General features: G+C 43.0%; 1 protein-coding gene across 1 annotated transcript in view; it reads left to right on the top strand.

Moving 5' to 3' along the window:
- The window catches only part of FBXL13 (F-box and leucine rich repeat protein 13), a 253,544-nt gene that overhangs the window by 61,126 nt on the left and 166,602 nt on the right, over positions 1-25,816 (top strand). Inside the window, exon 9 of the mRNA XM_060246072.1 lies at positions 6,984-7,119. Coding sequence (XP_060102055.1) covers positions 6,984-7,119 — 136 coding nt within the window. The remainder of the gene's footprint in view (positions 1-6,983; positions 7,120-25,816) is intronic.

Genomic DNA, 25,816 nt, shown 5'->3' with positions numbered 1-25,816 from the left:
CTGTAGGGAGCTTGCCATTTCCTTCTCCAGATGATCGCATTTTGTCTGGGTTCTCAGCTGTGGCCCATCCATCTTGGGTGGCCCTGCATGGCATAGCCCACAGCCTCTCTGAACTGCGCAAGCCCTCTCGCCACATCAAGGCAGCAATCCATGAGAGGGAAAGTCTTTATAGTCAGCTGAAATAAGATTTGGGCTTCTGTTCTGCTCATAGACCAGCAACCTATTGGTTTCCTGTTGATTTCTTGTGAGGTTTCATTGATTATCATGACACTTAGACCGATTCTGCACTTAGCCCTTGCCTCCCTTTTGAGTGGGGCTCCTCATGGCAGCTCTTTTTCCCCGGATTCTGCATTGGCATCTCTGGAGTGGAGCTATGTGTTTCCTGATTACTCTGTGCCCTGTGCAAACTTGAGAGCTGAGAACGAGACCAGGACAAAGGCTAATGAAGAATCTCTCACAGTAAACTTGCTGAATCAAATAGAAAAATTCTGCTAATGGAAGGGAGGGAATGATATTTGCAGCTATTTCCCTCCTACTATGGACTCCCAGTTTGCCCTTCATGCTGTTTTTTTCAGGTCCATAGGAAAGCATTTTGGGCTACAGCAGGCTGGGGGAGGTGAGAAATCCATTCTGTCCATTGAAATTACTAAACTGTAAATAGGACTAGTCATAATGTCTAAATCTAATTTATTCAGCTGTAAATTCTATCCATGTAAATGGTACAAATGGTTCAAAAGGAGTATGTATAGTATTGTAGCCTTAAACATCTCAAGCATGTCTCATCCATACTCAGCAACACGGAGTTTCTTGGTGCAAACCCTTTAAAAAATTGACTACCAAACTTAAGATTAGTGTATCAGTCCATAACCTCCACCGTTTAACTGAATCTCTTAGATGTGCTGTCAGAGATTTGTTGCCAACAGCTTGCTGTACTTTGGCTCCATCCCTCAGCCCAAGTTTGTAGAACCTGAATACACTTTTTACCCAATCAAAGCAAGTGCTGAAAATCATTATATGGAAAGTCTTCAGTTAATAAGATTTCCCTATCAGCATTATTCCTGAATCTATTCCACTTGTCTTCACTAGCTCACGGGTAGTTGTAGTCAATTAGCAATGGGCAGGTACGCTGGGCTACACTGGGAGGGGCCCCAACCACCCACAGCCCCACCTGCTGAGGGAGAGGAAAAAGAAGACAAACATGGTCCTGGCATTGCCCATGCCCACCTCATCTGGGACCTGGGTAGCTGGCTTCCAGAAGCAACAGCAGTTCCCACCCACATTGTGTGGGTCAAAGGCCAACACTTGCTTGGCTCCACTGTGGGGGCTGGTTGGGGGACAATGATTCTGTAGTCCTATCTGCACTAAAGCTGCCAATTCTGGGTTGATAGATTCCTGGAGATTTCAGGGTGGAGCCTGGGGATGAAAGAGACTTCAGTAGGGTCTAATACTACTTGTTATTTTGCTCAGAGCCTTATGAGCTATAGAAAAATGATAGGCATATGGTTAAGAATGTAAAAGTTTGAATCTAGTTAGAAACATCATTGCATTTAGGAAGATATATTGAATCAGACAGGAAAGCAAAATAATGAAGGCTGTATAGAATACAGGAAAATCTTACTGGGCTTATTTCTTCCACTACTTGAACTGTTGCTTCAATAGGAGGCCTGCAGCGTTCTCTAGTAGTATGTTGCAAAACTAAGGTTTCAAAAAGGTCCTCGCAAGGCTATCTCTTGTCGTGATACTTACACTGAATATTCTTAAGAGTGACAGTACTCTTTGTTCAATGTGGTGAATACCATGACCAAAATTTGCAATTCATCTTTTATGTATTAATATATTTCTCTGTTTCCAATCTAGATCTTTCATTATTTAAACTTAATTGACTTGGGAAGATGTGCTCAAGTTTGTCGATCATGGAATGCAATGACACATGTTTGTTCAGTGTGGTGTAGTGTAAGTACATATGCCTAAATGCAAGATCTAATAATCAGTTTTAAAAAGTGAACTGAAGTGAAAATGAGGGTAATTAATAATAAAGCACCCGTATGTGTTTTGGCAACAGCATGCATAACAGAAATAAGGTTCTCATGGCCTTTTATTCAAATATTTGTATTTCATATATGAAATATGAATAAAAAATAATGTTGTACCGATAAACTCATCTATTTAGCCTTGACTGCCTAGTTCCAATTAATGATTAAATGTATGACATAGTGATGTGTGTCTGTTCACTTCCTATCTGTGTTTCTGAATCTGGAGTGAAAAATGCAGCAAAGTGTCTGAGTCTCAAAGAAATTATGGCAAAAGTCCCTCAGACAAAATAACTTAAGGCCCCAGAGGACCACCTTTGAAGCAAATCACTCCAAATACCTACAGGAATATTCACCGTGTGTATTTACCAAGCCATTTAAATATAATTATTAACATTCTAAAACATTTTATTTACATTATATATAGTCCACCTTTCTCACTGGGACTCCAAGTGGATTACACAGGGTGAGTCAATACAATCAATAGGAAGGGACATTCAATAAACAATGCAATAGGATTAGGGTTGTAGAACCAAACAGAAATATAAAAACAGAAGTGAAACAAATTTTTATTAACATGACATATTAATTATATGAAAATTATATAGTAGGATCCTCGTTTCAGCAAGTAAATTTGTAAATCTTTTTGTACAGTGCAATCCTAATACATGTGCAAAAAAGACCTTCTTGAACAATTCCATTTTGCATAGTTTGCAGAAAGCCAGAAGAGTGGGAGGCTTCCTGACCTCCTCAGGCAGGCTATTCCATAAGATGGGAACCACAATGGCAAAGGCTCATGTATGGGCAGTTGTTTATTTTGCCCATTTGCAAGTTGGCAGCTGCAGAAGGCCCTGATCAGATGAGTGAAGCTGTTATGATAGATAATAGGGGGAAGGCAGTCTCATGGATCCATAAACCTGATAGCCAATACCTTAAATTGAGCTTGGTAACTGATGGGCAGCATTTGAAATGACTACAGAATAGGAGTAATATGCACGTTCTGTCTAGCTCCCAATAGTCGTTGAGCTGCAACATTCTGTACCTACTAGAGTTTCCAAGTTGATTTTGAGAGGAGACTAATGTACATTATAGTAGTCTAGTTTGGATGTTACTGTGGCATAGATCTTGGTTCCTAGATCAGCCATATAAAGAAAATGGGCCATCTTAAGGACTGTCAAGTAGTTAGAAACTTGCTTTTCCAATAATAAGTTGGATCCAGTATAACCCCAAGGCTCTTAACTGAGTCAGCAAGGGTCATGTGAACTCTATCAAAAGTGGGGAGCAAAATGTCCTTTTAAGATGTCTGCCTTTTCAGGGTTTAGTTTCAATTTATTCACTCTTAGTCAATTTACCACAGTAGACAGGCAGTTATTCAGGACTAAGGATGGACATGGAATGTGAAAATGGTGGTTTGGTTCATGGTTGGTTGGGTTGCCCGAATCAGTGGTTTGGTTTCTTTCATGGTGTTTTTTTTTTCAATTTCCTAAGCAATTCATGGTTCATTCAGTTTGGGAAGACATAGAATGGCCTCCGAGTGAGCTAGAGATGCCAAACTTGTGGCGAACTCTTCATAAGACTTTCCTCTATCAGCTCACCGTGTTTGCTGTGAATTGGACTTTGGAGGACTGAGCTACAGCTCCCTAAAGCAGGTGCCCCCAGTAAACTGCTCTCCTAGGAGTATGTCAAGCTGGGAAAAGAAAAGAAGCCCTACAGCTTCTGGTCGGTTTCCCCCCCACCCCCGAAAGCTTGAAAACTGACTAGACATGCTCTCCTGGCCCTTGCGCCTCTGTTCAGTTTCTAATGAAACTGACTTGAAGCAGCAGGGAGCCAGGGAGAGTGGAGCTACGGCAGCTAGTCAGCTGAAAACTGAACAGAAGTGCAGGGGCCAGGAGAGCAAAACTGCAGCATCAAGTCAGTTTCAATGGGAACTGACCAAAAGTGCAGGCCACCAGGGAGAGCAGAGCTGCTGCTTCTAGTCAATTTCACTGGAAACTGACCAGAAGTGCAGGGGCTAGGAAATATATCAGTGCCAGGCTGTCTGGAAAAACGAAGCAAACATGAACCAAACAACATGCCAAGAAAAAAGACTGGTTCATGTTTGGGTGCAGCAGAATCAAATGAACCAGTTTGGAATGAACCACAAACTGTCCATTTTTAGCACGAATCATGATTCATGTTTTGGTTGTGTCCATCTCTATTCAAGACCTCTGCTGCATCACCAGGACTTTTGGATAAGGATATATAGAGCTGGGTATCATCTGTGTATTGATGACAACCACCCCCAAAACTATGAATGATTCATCCTAAGGGCTTAGAGGTTGAAAAGCATGGGGGACAGAATTGCACCTTGTGGAATTTCACAGGCTAGATCCTACACTGATGATAATAGCAACCCTTTCAGTTTGATCAGTGAGGAATTATTTGAACCAGTTCAACACACATTCCCTGATATCTACTTCTGCTTCCAAGCACTAGAAGCCAACTGAAAAGGGTCTAGAGCAGGGGTGTCAAACATGCGGCCTGGGAGCTGAATCAGGCCCCTGGAGGGCTCCTATCAGGCCCCCGAGCAACTGGCTCTTGTCTGCTTCCTTCTCCCTCTCTCATGCTTCCTTCTGCATCTCAGCTTGCTTTGCAAGGCTTGCTCAATCTCACAGGAACTACAGAGCAAAACCTCTATTTTCTCCATTGGTTGAGGCTGCTCCCCCTCCTGATCCCCTGGGGAGGGAGGGAAAGAGCCAGAGCTTCCTTTGCCCAGTTCCCTGGGCCCCATGGGAGAAATACAAAGAAAGCACCTTTAAGACCAACAAGTGCTAATGTTTTAAGCATGTTTTATTTTAAAGGGTTTTTTTTTAAAAAAATCTTTAATCGTGTTTGTCTGTGTCCTTTAAAAAGTTTATATTTCTGTTACCTAATCTTAAATAGGTACACACATGGCCTAGCCCAACACGGCTCGGCCTAATAAGGTCTCATTTATGTCAGATCCGGCCCTCATAACAAACGAGTTTGACACCCCTGGTCTAGAGTTTTAAAAAGTAGGAACTTAAAAATGTTCCAAAATCTATTATTTATGTCGTCCTAGCTGTATTTTGTTGGAAAAGGAAATGATGATCTCACAAAAACTGCCAGTGGAATTTATATGGGGAAACAGAATCAGCATATATTAAGAAAATGAACAGCATCATTACCTGATTTATCTATATTGTACAGCTTCCAACAGTGTCAACCATTGAGGACAGATGTCTGTAGCTTAGGAAGCTTACTACATGTTTGGTATGGGGGGGGGCAGTTGCTACTATAGCTATACTGTTAATAAAGTTTGTATGTTAGCCCTAACTCACGGATATTGGAATTTGAGATTTCACATGGATTTATTCATAAGACATGTGAGTAAAATATACGTCATATAGTAAAATATCATTCCACAATCAAGGTAAATTTCTTTGGTTTATAATTTTTTTTTTTGAAAAAATCAGAATTTCACTGAGGTCACCCTTGGCAACATGTGGGTACAGCTTGCTTTCTAGATTCAGAGCTGCTGATTAAGAGATTGATTTTTATTCAAGAGAATGTTTGTAGTACAATTTTGAAAAGCAAAAGAAGCAGTGAATACAAGTAAGTCCCAGGTATGCACGTGCATGCAGAGAAGACAAGATATCAGCAGTAAATACATTAGAACATATTTTGGCATGCGTGCTCTTTCTGGTGACTTTGAAGGTTGTTGAAGTGTGCAGGAAAATAAATCCATGGGGCAGGGGAGGGGGAGGCAAAGCAAGGCCCTGGTCTTGGCAGCTGGCAGTTCTTGGCCAGTCTTCTTCACTGCTTGCAGCTCTTGAGCGTGGATCCTGGGCATCAGGGGTCCTCCTCAGGTGGTCACAGTGGGGACAGTGGCTCCTCTGGTTGCCACAGTGGTGGTGCTCTGCTGAAGTTCAGAAGGCTTGATGAGGATTGTGAAAGGGTGGGGAGCAGAGCAGGCTGGAGAGCAGAGGTGGCTGGGGCCTTCTCCTCCAGAAGAAGGAAAGCCAAGTCCTGGGCTCACCCCCTGTGGGCATAGTGGAATAAGCCTGGTCCTCCTCATCTGGGGTAAGAGAGCAAGCTGGTTCAGTGGCCCTTCTCCTCAGGGATTAGGAGAGCAGGCTGATTGTGACTCCCTTCCACTGGGATTAGGAGAGCAAGCCAATGCAGTCGGACTAGATACTTAAGACAGGGTCCATTAGATATAATTTGAAAGCCCCTTTTCTCAGCAGCCTAGTGATATTAAATATGATAAACCCAGTTCAATTATATACATATTAAAGAATATGTAGAAAAATTAATGTATAACATGAATATATGTGAATAAATGCCAAATTGTAATATGCTTTATGTGAGGCTGACCATCCAGAAACTTCAGTATCCAAAATGGTGTGATCTGCTTTTAATGGGAGAGGAGAGAGCACATTACACTATAATTATAATAACAGCTATGGTTATTATAATTATGCAGTCCTTTTAATATAGTCTATTAAAATAGCATTTTGCCGTTTATGGTGCATCTCATTTTGAGCATTTCTGACATAAATAAATAAGGAATTCGGACGTGTGTAGATGGCAAGTCTAGGAGAGATGAAATACAAGAGCAGCCTTCCTTTGATAGTTTCCCAAAAAGGTTCCACAGAACATATTAAGATTGCTTGTTCATGCAAACAAAATAGCGTGGGTGTGGGTTTTCCTGATATTTTCTATATATAATCAATAGATGGTTATTAAAATGAAATTAATCAAGATACTACTCTATAAACATCTCTGTGTTTTCTATTGCCATGATATTTAAAAATATTTTCATTTAATTTTCTCAGAGTAATTGCCAGTATTTTATTAATTTTTTCAGGGAGACTGTTAGATTGAACTAGTCTAACACATGGAACAGTTAGTAATCATTTTATCATTTCTGGGGAAATTAATTTTCTCTTCTAGATTAATTTTTCTGAAGTGAAGGACAAGATGAAGGACTATATAGGAGGAAATATCTTGCTGAAGTGGCGTGCTTCTGTGGTACGTTTGAATCTTCATGGTTGTGTCGCACTGCAGTGGCTTACTTTTAAAAGTATTGGTAAGTATTCTGTTGCATTAACTTGCATTTCTTCTTTTGTTTGCTTTGCATACCTTTCTTGCCTGTTTCTATGGCTACTTTTTGACATACATAGAAAAAGTACAATATGTTTGTAGGTATGTGTAAACTAATAGAATCTTGAGCTTCAAATGATCCAGGTTTTTAAAAGCCAAGTTCTTTGCCCTTTGATAGGGTGTCTTCCATGGAGGAGGGAATGAGTGTACTTTGGGCTATCTATGCTGCTAACTGAGACACCCCAACCCTCTAGTCTACCCACTCATTGCTAGTTGGGTTGAGGGTACCAATCAAGGTGAAACCAAGTAGACACTTCTCTTCTGTGGTTTGCATTTGGAGTAGAAATAAGGGCTAAATCCAAGGAAAAGTCTAGTGTATGTTTTATCTTCCTTCCCACCCACCTAGTAAGCTTGCCTTTTTTGGAATATGTTAGTCTTTTGGCTATATATTTTGACTGGCTGTCAGATAAAGAAGTTGGAAAAAATTTTATTAGCTTATATGTACTGATGGTTATACATAAATTTCACCAATGACATAAATAACAGCCTCCTGGGACTGGTTCAAGTCAGGAATGTCAGGTTAAGGGGGGGGGAGATTAAGCAGAATTTTACAAATATTAAAGATGTTCTTTGTTCAAAAATAACAATGTCGACCTGGTCAGATATTCTTTCTTTTTCTCGTGATATTTTATCTTTTATATCTTCTCATCTATTCTATGGAATTATACACATAACCTCAAAAGAATTTTTATAATTATGATAAGATTATAGTATTTTCATACGTTATGAAAAAATCACATAGATACAATACCCCTATTATTTCGTAATAAAATAGTTACATAATTATCATACAATTCCAAACTATTCAACTATGTAACTAGAAAGATTGATTACAATAGCCATAAAAATTTGCCAATTATTTTCAAATTCATATTTTGATTAATGCAGCTTGTCCATTTTGCCATAAATGCAAACTGCATCTTGTCTATCCAGTTCTCCAGAGCTGGGCAGCCCTTAACTTTCCAGTTAGCTGCAAATACTACTCTTGCTGTAGTTGACATATATCTAAGCAATTTGTGCTTCATTCTTTCTGTATTCACTGGTAAAATGCCCAATAGCATTGATTCAGGTATTTATTTATTTCATTCGATTTATATCCCACCCTACATCTTCCCTAAAAGTCGGTTCTTCAAGTATTCCAATGTTCAGATATGCTGATGTTCATGAATTTGGATATTCAGATATCGGTCAGTTGTATGCCAGCCGGAAGAGGGTTGTCTTACAGGCCCTGCGGAACTGTCCAAGATTCCGCAGGGCCCTCACCTCCTCCGGGAGCTGGTTCCACCAAGAGGGGGCTGCAATCGAAAAGGCCCTGTCCCTAGTTGTTTTCAGACGGGCCTCCTTTGGCCCAGGGATTGTAAGGAGGTTCTGAGACCACAATCTCAGTACTCTCTGGGGAACATGTGGGGAGAGACGGTCCCTAAGGTAGGCAGGTCCTAGACCATAAAGGGCTTTAAAGGTCATAACCAGCACCTTGTACCGAACTCGGTATGCTATCAGCAGCCAATACCCGAAGCCCCCGAAGCCCCGGCTGAATGTGCTCCCTTCTAGGGAGCCCTAACAACAGCCGGGTGGCGGCATTCTGCACTAGCTGTAGCTTCCGGGTTCGGCACAGGGGCAGCCCCATGTAGAGGGCATTGCAGTAGTCCAGCCTTGAGGTGACCATTGCATGGATCACTGTTGCCAGATCGCCGTTCTCCAGGAAAGGAGCCAACTGCCTTGCCCGCCTAAGGTGAAAAAATGCGGACTTGGCGGTGGCTGCTATCTGAGCCTCCATATCATAGCAAATTTAATCTTCAATTTTATTTATGTGTTTGTTTAGGATTTCAGTATGTATTTCCTTCCAGTATTTACTAGGTTTTTTGCAAGACCACCACATATGGTAAAAAGTACCATCTATCTCTTTATACTTCCAACACAGTCCTTGATCATTTTTATCCATCTTCTCGATGACTTTTGGGGTGGTAAAACATTTTATACCAGTTTTCTCTGACTCGCTGTAAATTTTGTTTTTGTCCGTAGCTGAAATAGGATATCTTGCCCAAAATGTTGTAATCATTTCATCATACATACCTTAACTTGTTCTGTTTCTGTGTCATATTGTAGTAGAAGTTTGCAGATATGACCTTGAAGGTGATCCTTTTTATTCAAAATTATCTTTTAAAACTGATTCAAGTTCTTTAATGTATTTCCTTCTCAGTGGTTATCTTCTTTAAGGCTCAATAATAGTTGAAGATATGTTAACCATTGTATCTTCTTTCCTTTTTCATTAATAACTTGCCAGGATTTGATTTTCCCGTTTATTGATCATGTCTTCGTATGTTACGAAGTCATTATTTCACCTCTCAGGCTTGTCATGGTAGGCTTCTAGTGGTGACATTAAAGGTGATATTGGAGGATTTAATATTGTGTTAAGTAACCACCAGTTTTTCAGCAAGCTGTCTCTAATAGCATGGCCTGTGCTTCTGATAGCGGGGTTATTTTTAGATTGTTTACCACTTGCTTTAATCCAAAAATGTCTATGTAATCCTTTAAGCAAATCTGCTGCTTCTAATTTCATTAGTCTTCCATACCAAACAAGCTGCTTGATAGTACAGTTTAATGTTTGTGACCACTAATCTTCTTTTCTTTTCATCTTGTAAAACTTTGAATATAACCCTTGGTTTCTTGCTATTCCATATAAATGTGTTTATTTGTCTTTGCCAATCTTTCAGTATCTTGTCATGTAGCTCAGTTGGTAACATCTGAAATAGAAAGTTAAGTTTTGGGAGAATGCTCATTTTAATTGCAACAATTTCCCCAAACCAAGACAAATTTAAATTGGACCATCTCTTCAGATCCTCTTGATTTTTTCCCCCAAGTTATTCATAATTATTATGAAAAGCATATCTGTTTTCCTGGAAACATTTATTCCCAAGTATTTAACTGAATTAGTAACAAGATCACATCCTATGACTATTTTAATAGTGTCTTATTCTTGATTTGGTAAATTCTTCTCCATCAGTTCTCAATCCCTTGATTCTTGGATCTTGTCTAATCCTAGAAGCACAAATTTTCATTGTGAGGATAAATAATAATGGTGATAAGGGACATCCTTGTCTTGTCCTCTTCTGTATCTGGAATCCCTCAGAATATGCCATTGATTAACATTTTGGTGTTTTGTTTCATACAGATGCTTTGGATTCAATTCAAAAATTTAGGTCCACAGTTAATATGCTGTAATACTTTAACATAAATGTCCAAGACAAATTGTCAAAAGCCTTTTTTGGCATTAAAAAAACATAAAAACTGCTATTTTCTTCTTCTTTTTGTACAAATTCCAATGCATCAATTATAAAACAGGAATTTTCTTTCATATATCTCACCAGAACAAAACATGTTTGATCCAGGTGGATAATTTTTGTTATGCATTTCTTAAGTCGCTCTGACATTATTAGGGCAAAAAGTTGGTAAGCTGCATTTAACAATGATATAGGTCTGTAAGATTGTGGTAGCATTGGATCATTTCCTTCCTTATGGATCAGTTATATGTGCCTCTTGCCAGGTTTGTAGTATATTTTTCTTTTCTCTTATCTGATTCAGTCACTTTTAGCAGTAGCAAAATTAGTTCATCCTCTAAGCACTTGTAATTCAATGTTGAAATTATGTATCTGTTCTGCATGTCCTTTGCAATGATCTAAGTTCCTGTCATTATAGGGTTAATACTGTTTTCCTGTTTCTCTATTGTCTGCCTGACCTAGGAAGAGGATCTTGGCTCCCTCCCAGTCAGGAGAAAGCCCAGGAAAAAACTATTTGTTTTTTTTTTGTGTTAATTGGTCAGTTAGTCAGGTGACTTCTTTGTCTAGGTAGGCAGAGGTCAAGAAGAAAGAGGAAGTTCTCGCTTCTTAGCCATGTGCCTTCCATAGTAAAGGTATAGTCTTAGTGTTTCTTATTTTTTATCCCATTTCCCCATCCCCCTGTAGAAATAAAGTTATGATTTTGTTTTTCTACTAACTGTTTGTTTTATACTAACCCGACGAACTGTGTCTTAACACTGTTCTATTTTTTTTTACATCAGCTTCCTGAAAACTTGCTTTTTGCACCCAGACTGCACTTTATATCTGTTGCACCTTAAAAGACTCCAGGTGATTAAAATTCCAGCCCTCTTTACTCAATCAATTGCCACGAGGCTGAACTTGTAAATCGGACTCTGCTTTTAACAAATTGCTGCTAACCTGATGATCTGTACTGCAACTTAATTTGTTATGTTAAATTAATTGTATAGGACAATTAATTTATTTAATTGAGTCTGATTAGAACTAATGCTAAAATGATATTATTATATTGGCTACTAAATTAACTAAGAATTTTTGCTGATTAACTAGTGTATTTAAATCTTGAGGTTATGTTTGTAGTACTAATTGGTTATTTTTAAATTAATTGGCAATAGTGAGTGAATGAGGGAGTAAGTGAGTGAGGGTCTAATTAGTGAGTGTGGGTTTAATTAATTTAGCAGGTAGGAAAAACAGATTTTTTTTTCTCCCCCTCCCCCCGCCTTTTAGAGAAAATTGGCTGCTAAATTAACTTTTGGAGGTTGCTGATTAATTAGGAGTATTTTGATTTGATTGAAGATTATCACAGTACTAATTGGAGGTGTTGATTAATTGGCAATATTAAGGTGTCTAATTAATTTAGTAGGTAGGAATTAAATTTATTAGAATATTAGTTTAGACTTAAGGAGGGACTAAACAGTTACCAGTTAGTAAGACATTGTTACCATCAAGTTAGAGGCATACCAGGTATAGACTACTGTACTTGTACTACCAGTTAGTAAGACATTGTTACCATCAAGTTAGAGGCATACCAGGTATAGACTACTGTACTTGTACTACTGCTATTACTCAGCTGTTACATTCTGATCTGTCTGAGGTGATTGCGGAGACCATCAGCAAGAGGTGATGAATGAGCTGGGGATTCTGGTGTTCCAGGGGAGGGGAAAGTATAGCAGTGGGAAGAGGCGTCTATTTAAGGGAAGGAGATTGAGATACCAAGATGCTCGGCCTCCTTCCAGCCTGTGTCCCTTCCCAATGGTTGCAGACACTGGGGCTGAGCTGAAGTACGTGCCTCCAACATTGGTGCTATTTAATGCCAGCTCAATTAATAATAAGACTTCCGTCCTTCAGGACTTTCTGCTAGGGCAGAATATGGACCTGCCTTGTGTGACTGAGACCTGGGTGCAAGATGGGGAGACAGTTGCTTTCTCCCAGTTAACTCCACCCGGGTTCTTAGTCCTTCACCAATCATGAACTAGCGGGGGGGGGGAGGGGTGGCAGTATTCATTCAGGAGGCTTACTCCTTCCGGGCTCTTCCACCCCAAAAGATCACTGGCATTGAATGTGTAAGTATAATGTGTGATGTTGGAGAGAGTTTGGCTATCTGGCTGGTGTACCGGCCGCACAACATACCAGCTAGTGCCTTACCATCGCTTGTGGAGGTCATAGCAGGCTGGGCGCTGGAACACCCAAGGCTTTTGGTCTTGGGTGATTTCAACTTCCATGCCAATGACGCAAGCTCCACACAGGCAATGGACCTGGTGTCATCCATGGTGGCACTGGGACTCTCTCAATTATTATTTTATTTTTTTATTTATTTGATTTATATCTCGCCCTCCCCACCAAGGCGGGCTCAGGGCGGCTTACAACATAAAAGCATAGAACAATAACATTAATAAATATTAAAATACATATTCAATAATTTACAGTAGTTAAAACAATTAAGAGAGTTAAGACAAAGGAACAGAAACAGTCTATTAATTTGGTGTTCCTGGTTAAAACAATTTTATTGGTAACATATGGTAACAAATCTATTTCTTACATCTTAATAACTTCTTTTAGCTACCCCATATATTACTTTCTACCCCCCCCCCCCGTTATTTGACCCCCGCCGGTGTTTTTTACTTAAAATGCTAATATTTAAAGGTACCCTTAACTATTAAAACAAAAACTTATATTCTTCTTCTTTCTAAAACTTAATCATTATCAAAAATTGTCCAATGTCCTTTTTCCCCCACTCTTTTTCTACATATCTTCTAAACTTTTTCCACTCCGTCTTAAAAACTTCTAAATCATAGTCTCTTAATATTCTTGTTAATTTGTCCATTTCACTCCATGCCATAACTTTTACAATCCAATCCCATTTCTCTGGTATTTTTTCTTGCTTCCACAACTGCGCATACAATGTCCTAGCAGCTGAGAGCAAGTACCAGATTAAAATTATCCATCTAAACCTCATTTCATTGTCCCGTAATTTTTCAGTCAGTTTTTTGTATGTTCTGCTATCATTTATCACTTGCCTTGGCAACTCCTTCATAATTCTTACTCTGCTGCCTCCCACTATCAATGTCTTTTCAAAATTTTTGTTCATGATCTTTCCCACCATTTCTTTTGTCATATATCTTATGACAACATCTCTTGGCAAATTATCTTTCTTAGCATAGAGTGAGTTCACTCTATACATATAGTCATACATATTTTTAGTCTCTTCAGGATCTTCCTCCAAAAATTCTGCAATTATTTTTATTATATATTCTTTCAGGTCACCATCTTCCTTTTCAGGTACTCCTCTCAGACGTATCTGAGTCTCCATCCGTTTGCAGTCATGGATTGTCACTTTTTCTTGTAATTTTAGCAAGGTGGAATCATGTGTTTTCACTCTCGCTTCCACTTCTTGTACTTTTTTTGTTATTACTACACTCTCATTTCTGAGATTACCTATTTCTTTTTTCAGTTCTTTTTTTGAGTCCTCAATATCCTTTCTTATTTCTTTTTTAGAGGCAGTTATCATTTCTTTCACCCCCTTCATTATCCTGGCTTCCATTGCATCTAATTGGGCTTGCATTTTTTCCATTGAAGCAGACCTAGCACAAGTTTGCTTCGGGTCTGACATATAAAAAAGATTGAAAATTTTTATCTCACCAAATTAAATTTGGACCCTCAGGTTTAATAGAATGAAGTTTGCCCTTTCCAATGAACCCAATTTCACCATCCTCTGAGCCTCCCAGGCTCAGATATTAATATTTAAAGTTTTTATTTTTCACCAAAATGGCGGTCGTGACTTGCTTCACTTTAATTTTTTTTTCTTCTTTTCCCTTTAACCAATTCAAATCTTCTTCACCACTATCCAATAATCCTTATTTTATAATTGCCAACTCAATTAACTCCACCAATTTTTATTGTCCCAGTCACTTTAAAAACGTTAAAACTTTGTCCTCTCAGCAATGGCCGCCGATGTTTCTCTCTGGTACTGTAAACCTAGAGTAGGCTGTTTACTTCTCTGACTACCTTCTTCTTTCTCTGGTACTTCCTGCTTTTCCTGCCACCAAGTCTCGTTTCACTGGTAGAGAAATCTCACGATATCTGATATACTTCCTGTGTTGACTCAGCCCTGATGCAGCAGGTGAGACTCAGTTGATTAAGACCAGTCCACCAGGCTCACCTTCACCTTTGAGCGCCTGCTGCTTGCTGATGACAGCCTGGAGTAGCTGCAGTAGCACTCCCAAGCAGCTGGCTGCTAACAAGGGCTTGTTAGGAAGTGCCTATAAAATCCAGTGCTGGGAGCCTGCATGTTGTGGAAGCAATAAGCCTGCAGCTGCTTGATTGGGCTTTGAAGGCTGCTCTGTTCCTCTGACTCTTGGGCTGGCTCTTGACTCTGGAATCTTCCTCCCTGCAATTTTATCGACTGTTGGACCTTGCTTCCTGTATAAAATGTTCTGAACTGGACTCTGTTGTCGCAGTAATTGAAGTTTAGACTGAACTTTGATTCTGACTCTGGAATTTGGCTTGGTCTGACCCTAGATTCTGACAGTTTGCTTCCACCCCAAACTTTCACAAGATAGAGGAGGCTACAGCTTCGTTGGTGAGCCTGGTGGTGCTTCAAGACCAGATACAGCAGCTTAAGCTCTAGTGGTAATGCAGCGGGAACAGCTGTAGCAACAAGTGGTTGCTCTTCATTCTGTACCCCAAAATGCCCTATCTACCCTCCAGAGAAGTTTAAGGGCACTGTGGAATATTTCCCAGAATTTCTAGCACAGTGCCAGTTGTATATTGAGTGGTGAGGCTAGGATTTCCCTTCTCATAAAGTGAAGATATGCTTCCTGATTAGTTAATTAAAGGGGCAGGCAGCTAAATGGGTCACACCTTTGGTCCTTGTGTAGTTGCCTTTGTGAAATGATTTTCTTGGTTTTGTGGTGCATCTCTCCAATGTGTTTGCCAAGCTTCAGAAAGCAGAGAATGCCAACAGAAGACTTTGGGCCCTGAGACAAAGGAGGGGCACAGTGGCCAAGTGCACCACGGAATTCCAGATAATAGTGCAAGACCTGATCTGGAACAAAGCAGCATTAATAGACCAAAATATGAAAACCTTTTGGATGAGATTCTAGATGAGGTTGCTAGAGTTGAATGCCCTGCTACTCTTTAGACTGTGGTCTCACTTTGCCTCCAGATGGATGGTCAGCTAGAGAGTTGTTGGCAAGTCTGCGAGGGAATATGACCATGCCCAGAAGCTAGGAAACCAGTACCTAGCTCCAGCGACCAGTCTCTCCTAAAACTCTGGATAGGAGTTGTGGCAGAAATAGCACAGCTGCGTTAGAGGAAGGTGCTTGGAGCTGGGACAGAACTGCTGGAAAGCTCTTGCTGAGAGAGGAGAGCCTGTTTGCCTGAGGGTGGTTGCTGGCCTATCCTCTGCTGTTGCTCTGGCTTTTGAGTCAGAGGTGGGTGGGAGCTTGAGCCTTTAAATTGCAAGGCTTATCCTTGCCAGAGCCACAACAAAAAGAAAAAACTCTCCGTGTAAAATGCAATTTTAACTTGTGAATAATAAGTATCAAAATACAAAATGAATAATATTAGAACATATCACCAAGATAAAACCTCATACGTTACTCAATGCTCCTACTGTCCTTATGTGACTGAAAGCCACTAAATAACATTCAGTCCAGTATTAAAAGTAGGTGGTTCAACGGAGAACTGGTCCGCTTTGCAAGCCGTTTCGGATCTCAGATCGTTCTTTCAGGGACCATTCTTATAAGTATTGTACAATTTCCCAAGTTCAGTAGAGCCAAAAGAATTCCCAGCTTTCTCTAATTAGCACGCATAATAGCGGAAATGCCATAGTAAGTACTATCCTTATCAGCAATGCAGGGACTCATTGGTTCGGGAGGACTCATCTCAAGGAGATGAAGGGTTAGCTGTTACTTTTCTACTGGGTAATGGATCAGATTTGTCCACTGAGATGGTGACAAACAATATGGAGTGTCTGCCAAAATCTCAAGGTGGCAGGAGGAAGGTTGCGGGCCTAACTTGCCTGGGAAATTATAGATGTTTGTATACAAATGCTAGAAGTGTTCAAAGTAAAATTGGTGAGTTGGAATGTTTAGTGTTGGGGGGAAACATAGAAATTGTGGGAATTTCAGAAACTTGGTGGAATGAGGAGAATCAGTGGGACATGGTGATTCCTGGATATAAGTTATATTGGAAGGATAGGGAGGGAAGGGTTGGAGATGGGGTGGCTCTGTATGTCAGAGAGGGTATACAGTCCAGTAAGACCGAGGTCAAAGAATTAGATTCCCTAATAGAAATACTTTGGGTTGAAATAGAGGGCCCAAAAGGAAATTTAACTATGGAAGTTTGTTATTACCCACCAAATCAAAAGATTGAGGACGATTATAATATGATGTAAGGATTAAAGATAGTGGCTAAACATAAAAACTGTGTCGTAATAGGTGATTTTAACTACCCGCAGATTGATTGGGTCAATATGCGTTCAGGTCGAGAGAAAGAGATTGAGTTTCTAGATGCTCTCAATGACTGTGCTATGGAGCAGATGGTAATAGAACCTACCAGGGGTGGGGCGATCCTGGATTTGGTCCTAAGTAATGCCCAAGACTTGGTGAGAGATTAAAAGTGATCGCACCGCTTGGGAGCAGTGACCATAACGTTATTGATTTCACCATTTGCATAAATAGTTTCCCCAAAAGACCAGCATAACCACGTTTAGGTTTAAAAGGGGTAAATTCTCTGAGATGAGGAGGCATGTGAAGAGGAAACTGAAAGGAAAGGTAAATACAGTCTAAACCCTTGGGGAAGCTTGGAGGTATTTAAAACTACAGTCCTGGAAGCTCAGATAAAATATATACCACAAGTTAGGAAAGGCACAAACAGGTATAAGAAAAGACCTGCATGGTTAACAAACAAAGTAATGGAAGCTATAAAAGGTAAGAAGGACTCCTTTAAGTGGTGGAAAGCTAGTCCAAGTGAGATTAATAAAAGAGAACACAGGCTGTGGCAAATCAAATGCAAGGCTGTGATCAGGCAGGCAAAAAGGGACAAATGAGGAGCATATTGCAAAAATCATAAAGACCAACAATAAAAATTTCTTCAAATATATTAGAAGTAGGAAACCAGCCAGGGAGGCAGTGGGGCCCTTGGATGACCAAGGGGTAAAAGGATTACCGAAGGACGATAGGGAAATGGCTGAGAAGCTGAATGCAGTTTTTGCCTCCGTCTTCACTGTGGAAGATGAGAAGCGTTTGCCTGCTCCAGAACCACTTATTTTGGAAGGTTTGTTGAAAGACCTGAGTCAGATTGAGATGACAAGAGAGAAGGTCCTACAACTGATAGACAAATTAAAAACTTATAAGTCACCAGGTCCGGATGGCATACATCAAAGAGTTCTGCAATAACTCAAAGTTGAACTTGTGGATCTTCTGGCAAAAATATGTCATCTTTCATTGCAATCTACCTCCATTCCTGAGGACAGGAAGGTAGCAAATGTCACCCCCATCTTTAAAAAGGGTTCCAGAGGAAATCCAGGAAATTATAGGCCAGTCAGTCTGACTTTAATACAGGGAAAGTTGGTAGAAACCATTATCAAGAACAGAATGAGTAGGCACATTGATGAACACGAGTTATTGAGGAAGACTCAGCATGGGTTCTGTAAGGGAAGATCTTGCCTCACTAACCTGTTACATTTCTTTGAAGGGGTGAATAAACATGTGGACAAAGGAGACCCAATAGATGTTGTTAACCTTGACTTCCAGCCATTGGCCTGATCCAACATGGCTTCTCTTATGTTCTTATCCCCGGGTGGGTTTTGTGCAGTGTGGTGAGGACTCGCTGTCACAGGGCCGGGGGCACCACCACCCTACTCCCCCACAACAAACACCCCTTGTGCACTGAGAGTTCATACTGGCGAGACGCTTATGCTGTAAAATCTGGGCCCACCCAGCTGGTGGGCCACCCCCTCCACACTCAGTCCAAAACTCGGGAGAGGGTCTTGTCCCTGGCTGAGAATCAGACAATGTCCTTGGCGTGTAGGGGGTGGTCTGGGAGGGATTCAATGAGCAGAATCTGGTGCACTGGGGCAGGGCCCGGGTCCCCGGATGGCAGCGGCAGGTGGCTCAATGCATCTCCATGGCCCATTGCCTTCCACGGGCAGTATTGGAAGCATGTACCCTGCTAGGAAGATGAACCACCTCAAAACCCGTGGTGACAGCATTTGGGGCATTTGGTGGTCTGGGGCAAAGAGACCCAACAGGGGTTTATGGTCTGTGAGGATGATGAATGGTCAGCCATAAAGGTATGACTCGGCCGTAGCAGCATCTACCGGGAGCTGCTGGTTGGCTTGGACCAAATCCAATTTGCCAAAGATTTTAGCTCCCTCCAATGATGCGAACACGTGGCTGACCACTGGAACTGGGTAGGCGTGGTTTTGCAGTGTCCTGTTGATGGTACATTTGTAGTCCACGCAGATGCGGGACATGACTGTCGGGCTTGACTGGGGTGACAATGGGTGTCTCCCAGCATGCATTGGTCACCAGCTCTAGGACCCCTTGCGCAACAAGGCAATCTAACTTCTCGTCAATTTTAGGTTTAAGGGCAAAAGGGATGCACTGGGCTTTCAGCCGTATGGGCTGCACGTTGGGGCTCAGCTGCAACACTATTGGGGGGACTTGTATAAGTTCCTAAGATCCCATTGAACATGGCTGGGAACTCCCCACAAATTTGCTGAATCTATGCTTGCATGGGTCTGGTGGATTCCCATCACCCAGATTTCCAAGGGGATCAAACCATGTCTGACCTAATAAACTACTAAGGTCCCCATCCACCACTAGCAAGGGTAGAGTTCCTGAGAGCTGTCCATAATTTACCCAGAAACCCCCTACCCCTAGTATAGTGAACTCCCATTTCTGGAAGTCCCAGATGGTCTTGTCTTTCCGCACTGATGTCCCAGACAATGTCCCAGAATTTGTAGGAGTGCCATTCGTGGGGCTCTCCACAGCTGGCACACTCTTGGACAGGTGCTGTTTAGGTGGCACGTGGCGGCAGGCACTTCAGGGCGCGTGGTGAAGTTTGAGGGCATTGTCGCCTTCGGAGTCCTTGGCAGCAGAGGTGGCAGTGGTGGCGTTGTGTACCCCAGTTGCGTGTAGTTCCTTATGCGATTTCTCGTACACTGCAGGTTCACTGAGCGTCCTCATGGATTGCCAGCTTCTGCTGCATCTTTTCATCTCAGAGGCCGGTTACGAAGGGGTCAAGTAGGTCTTCCTTGAGGTTGGAGAAAGTGCAGTCCAGGGCCAGGCGGCAGAGCTCCGTAAGGAAGACGGTGATGGTCTCCCAGGACCTCTGGTTCCGCTTGTGGAATTTGATGCGCTGGGTCATGTGGGTTGGCCAGGGTGAGAAATGGTTGGTCAATTTCTCCACAATGGCTGCCTCAAGCATAGTGAGCGAGATGAGACTCTTGGCCAACCACAAGGTTGCCATGCTGAAGATGCTGAGCAGGAGCGACTTCCACTGGTCTTCATCCATGATCTTGTAGTACCAGATAAAGTAGTTCAGCCACTTCTCCCAAGTGTCCCAGTCCTCTGGGATGTATCCGTGCAGTCCAGGAGCAGCAGCCATGGTAGAGCCAGGTGGCAGTGGCAGTTAAGCAGCGATGCTGGAGTTCAGTGTGCTGGACGAAGCTGGTTGGTTCTGGGCTTCACTCATCCACAACTATAATATAGGGGGTTCAATGCAACGAAGAGGTGAGGTGGTAGTGATCATCATCAGCTCTTTTTTAGGTACAGCATAGTATAGGACTGCACTCTCAGACTGGCTAAGTCCACAGGGCCAGCTATATACAACTCAGGGCTCCTGCACAAGCACGTTATTGGATCATTCAAACCAGCAGGGGGCCTGTGATTGGAGCGGGGCAGCGGGGATTTGGATCCTGCTGCCCATTGTTCCCAAGTCCCCAAGCCCAGTCTTTATGGCTCCTATGAGCCCTTCAGGAACACCAAATAAGTCTTCACTTAGGTCCACATACACAGCACCAACTCTCTGCTCATGCCAAGCAGAAAGGTTTAGCTACTGGGTGCCTTGGCTGAGGTCCCACATTTTATAACCCCCCCTCCTGATTGTGAACACCTCTGTGCCATGAGAGTGAAAGCAGGTGCAAAGCTCACTGTGGGGGGAAGAAGTCCTCCACCTTCTTTGTACCCCGGGCACCGAACCCATCCTGCCAGCTCACTGCAGCCTGGTCCTACCAGGGCATCACCAGGGGTCTTAGAGTGTGCTTCCCCTGATCTGTTCCTAGGGTTCTCCACAGAGGCAACAGAGTTATTAGCACTGCCCAGACATCAACACTGGCTAACATTCTTTAGAGAGGAATACTCTGACAGCAGTGATTCAGCAGGAGGAAGCATTCTCCTCTTTCACATCACAACACCCTATTGCTGCTGCTACCTTGAGTACAAGCCTCTGTGTCCCCTTCCAGCCCAGTGCCAAAAAGCAGTTGTCCCTCCTGCCTTCTCCAATTGTGGGGCCTATTTCCAGCCCATAGTTTGGAAATATTTCTGCAGCCAGCCCAGTGACAAAGTGCAAGGTGTGCCATGTGGCAAAGTGCAAGGTGTGCCATGCCCATGTCTAGAGTGGTGCAATCCCCCAACAATTGTCTTCCTCTGTCCCCTGCAAGCACCCCAGTATGTTGCTGCTGGAGGAGAGTGGCAGCCAGCAGGAGGAAGAGGCCTACTCTCTCTCATCAGGGAGGGGGAGCAGGAGGCACCCCTAAGAAAGACTCTCTGCACGCAGGGTCCCATGGGAGGGACATCAAGGCAGACCACCCTCCAAGGGATCATTCCCCAGGGACGCTGACAGTGCCATCCAAAAGGGCTATATGGAAGGCCTAGGAAGCAATTGCTCATCTCATTATTGCTGTGGATGGCCATCTCTTCCCCATGGAGGATGCAACCTTTCCAGTTGCTGCAACACCTGGCTCCCTGGTACTCTGTCCCCTCTTAGAGGTCCATGAGCTAATGAGTGTGCATCACAGTGGCAATGGTCGAAGCTCATCTCTCCAGAGTGCAAGGCAGATCTCTGGAATAGCCAGCAGCCTGGCAACCTCTCCCTCACCGCCCGCTGGTGGCAACCAGAGGATCTCTCTGTCTGGACTGTTGGGGCATGGCCCAGGCCCATGAAGGGGACAGTCTTGCCACCAGTCCACAAGTAGTTCTGCTCCATGTGCAAGGATAGATGCGCAAAACATAACTACTGTGATACAGAGTAGCCTGAGGGGATGAGTGGGCTCTGGTGACATTGCCCATGGCTTCCCAGTCACAGATGCCGGCGCCAATGTGCTGGCAGCAGTGAAGGCTGTTTGTCTCGAGGGCATCACCTGCCTGGTGCACATGCTTCACTTGGTGGTGAAGGATGCTCTGGGAGTGGGGAGCGCTGTCAGGGCCAACTGGGACCCTGCGCCACCTTAAGATGTGGTGCTTGCTTGAGATCTGCTGGCACCTGGCTGTTTGTGCAGCATCAGATTTGAATGTCTGCTGTGCTTGTGGCAGATAGAGGGGGAGGAGCCTGAAAGTCCAGCTCACCCTGGACTTACCCATCTGCAGGAACTCAACCTACACCATGACAGCACATTTAGTGGAGCAGAAGAGTGTGGTGCAGGATGTTATCCCCTCCATGACCATCCTGCATAGAGAAGAGGAGCTCAGCCTCAGCTCCAACGACTGGCTGATCCTTTCCAGCTGGTCCAGTTTGGTGTATTGGTAAAGTGCACAAACTCTAATCTGGGAGAACTGGGTTTGATTCCCCGCTCCTCCACTTGAAGCCAGCTGGGTGATCTCGGATCAGCCACAATTCTCACAGAGTTGTTCTTCGAAGAGCAGTTCTCTGAGGGCTCTCTCAGTTCCACCTACCTCACAAGGTGTCTGCTGTGGGGAGAGAAAGGGAGGGGGATTGTAAGCTGCTTCGAGACTCTGAGTAAAAGGCAGGGTATAAATCCAACATCCTCCTCCTCCTCCTAAATAGTGTGTGTCCTCAAGGCCCTCAATTGACACCACCAATATGTTCTGTGCCCATACAGCCAGTCTTGTTCAAGGCTGGGCTGGGCACTGACTTCTGCACTGGCACTGGGTCCCAGGAGGGCTCCTGTTCTCCCAAGGGTCAGGGCCTTTGCAGAGAGTTGCAGGTGGACATCACCATCAGGTTGCATCCTCTCTTCAAGGAAAGTGAGTACAAGAAGGCCTGTATCTGTGACCCCCCCCCCCCCCCCCAAATAAAAGGCAGCATTGCTCTCTGGAGTGCGGAGCTCATGCAAAGGAATTGTGAGCTCTGCAAGGAAGTGAAGAGGGTACAGGCCCACGGAAGTTGCCAGAGGGAACAGTGGATGGAAGAGTCTGGGGAGGAAGAGGAGAAGCTGCAGCCTAGCACCTCTGCCTCAAAGAGCCCAGCCACAGAGAAGCCCCATTACTGGTTGTCAGTGGTGAACTGAGAGGTCAGCAGTGGTGGAGGTGCCAGGCATGCAATGGCAGAGGATTCAGCAGAGGTGATGGTGAGAGAGTACATCGCCTAGTTCCTTGCTACTGTCAATGCCATTCCCCTGGAATACTGGTTAGCAAGGTTGTCATCTGGCCTGACCTCATTTGTGTGGCCACAAGTCTCCTGCCCTCCCACCAGTGTCCAGAGTGAGTGGGTGTTCTCAGACCCCGTCCCTCCTGCCTGATCCTGGTCAGGGTGGGAAAGTTGGCCGAGCTCCCCTTGCTGGGCTACAAGGTCAGCTCCAGGTCTCCTGTTGCCCCTCCCACTCCCTCCTTCTAGCCTGTGGCATTTGAGGGGGCGATGGCCACCTCTGCTGGGTAGGGTTGGGCCGCTCCCACACCCAACCCTTTCTCACTGAAATTTCTCCACTGAGGAAACCCCTGGATACCCCCCTTTTCTTTACTCTTCAAAGGAAATATCCCTTGGAACAACATCCAGCTCAGCAACCATCTGCCTGCACTAGCAAGCCCCTGTTTGACTACCTCTTTCAATTGCATTTGAACAATTCACAACAGGCAATCTCTTACCAGTGCAATGCGTTCCACTAATTGCGATTAACCAGACATTTCATCTTGGAGTGGGCTGTGACTAGAGGATCGATGGGTTTGGGCCTGAGGGGGCCTGGGAGCATTGAGAAGCTTGCTTTGTCATGCAGATTCAATCACAAGAGAAGCTGTTATTGCTGAATTTCTATCTTTCATGTTATAGTCTGCATCAGGAAAAAGAGGATAACTCCAAGAGAAACACATGACGAAACCAAAATGACATGGTTTTTTGTTCAAAAGTTCCATGCTAGATTCCTTGCAACGTTGTAATCAGAAAGATTGGAAGGACTTGATCATCTCATCTTCTATAACAATACATTTTTTGTTCAGCATCCATATGCATTCTTTGTGGGTCCCATAGAGGATTATGTCATAGTTGGACTAAGGCATATGAAGTAATCAATCTTCTTACCAGACTTTGACCACTCAGTGTTACCTCAAGAGTGACTAATATTTGCTGAGTGATACTCAAAATACACTGTAATGTACAAAGCATTTCTAATCCATGATACTGATCGCAAGGATAAAATTACAAGGAATATTTTTATTTAAATTCTGTCAGTCTATAAAAAGAGTGTGATTTCATAAGAGTCCAACCACTTGTATACCAAACTCAACTAGCTGAATGGCAAATAATTACTGTCGTTATCCCAGAAAGGTACAATTTTGATGATGCCCTCCCAGGTAGAGGACAGTTCCCATTTACAGCTGTGGAGGAAAACTGAACTACAGTAGTATATGACTAGTCCAATATCAGTCAGTATTTGACTCGGGAAGCTTTCACATGGTGACTGTTTGCAAGTAGATTTCTTTGCTATTCTTACACAGTAAAAATCCAGTTGCAAAGCACATTATTTAGTGTGTATGAATTCACCCAAACACTCCTAAGTACATCTGAGTATATGCAGACTGCTTTCCCCTCACCACTGAACAATTGCAGTCTTCTCTTGCACCATCTACTTAGAATCAAGATGCAGGATTTACAGTTTCACACAGATTAAAACCACAGGACTGTTCAGGAAAAAAGCACTGATTCACCAAATGACCAAGGATCATATATCTGCTGTTCCCCTCTAAAATCCATTTATTTTCTGTCCACCTCTACACTTCATGAAAACAAGCCCTTGGTCTCTCCTTGTTGTAAGCAAGCTCTTATTGCCTGTTCTACTTCCTCCTAATTTATTTTGTCCCAAGACAAGCCCAAAACAGGGCTAGAAGTCTATTTTCAGTAGTGGACCTGAGAAAAAAAAAATAGGAAGTACTTCTGAGAATGTGAAGACTGCCTTTCTCTTGTCAGTAACAAACGACAGCCTTCTGCTGTGTTTAATATTTAGGAGCAGGCTGCTTCTGACCACAATATCAAGCAGGGTTTTCAAGATTTTCAAGTGCTACAATAGCTGTACGGTACCCCCCCCCCCAAAAAAAAACCCCACACAGCTAGCTTTTTCGATCTTTCTCCAGTCCCCACAAAGATTCCTCTTCTGTCAGCACTGAAGATATATTTTTAAAAGGAAACTTACCAACAAAGTGCAAGAAAGATGCATGTTCAAGTGGCAGAAAAGATGACTACACAAGAGTGATTACATCCTGCCCCCAGCCCTGTTACTGTGCCCGGCATCACTGCTGCTTCCCACTTAGGAAGCACATTGCTGATTCTGTAGACTTCTTCCTTTGGTGTTTCTGGGCGCCCTAAAATAAAAGGTGGTATCTGCTAATGCCTGAGCAGTCTGCATTCTGATTAATTTGAATATACATATTGTCATGCAGCCTTGTGGGGATTGTAGTTTATTTCTCTCCCCCTCTGCTTCTTCCATATTAGTATAAACCCTTGTTTTTTAAAATTTAAAACTGTTAAAGAGGTCGCATTGTAACTCACTGTTCCTTGTACATGGCATGCTCATTGACAACTGAAAGGCAAGGTATCTGAATCATCATGATTGGTGATCACTTTCTGCCAACAGTAAACAAACAGTGAGTGGGTGTAATGCCATAGAGCCCGCCTTCCAAAGCAGCCATTTCTCCAGGTGAACTGATCTCTGTTGCTTGGAGATCAGTTGTAATCCTAGGAGATCTTCAGCCACCACCTGGAGGTTGGCAATCGTATCAACATTTCCCAAGGCATGTTTCAAGAAAGGCTATTGCCCAGTGTGGTTTGTGATTGGCTGGTGATTCCCACGTAGCACTAAGAGAGGTGCCAATTGCCCTGTCTCTTGTAACACTAGAGTTCAACTTGAAGGCTGCT

This window comes from Heteronotia binoei, chromosome 8 (genome assembly GCF_032191835.1).
Source record: "Heteronotia binoei isolate CCM8104 ecotype False Entrance Well chromosome 8, APGP_CSIRO_Hbin_v1, whole genome shotgun sequence".
Taxonomy (NCBI): Eukaryota; Metazoa; Chordata; class Lepidosauria; order Squamata; family Gekkonidae; genus Heteronotia; species Heteronotia binoei.
The sequence above is the reverse complement of the archived record's forward strand: the minus strand, read 5'-3'. Positions and strand labels throughout refer to the sequence as shown.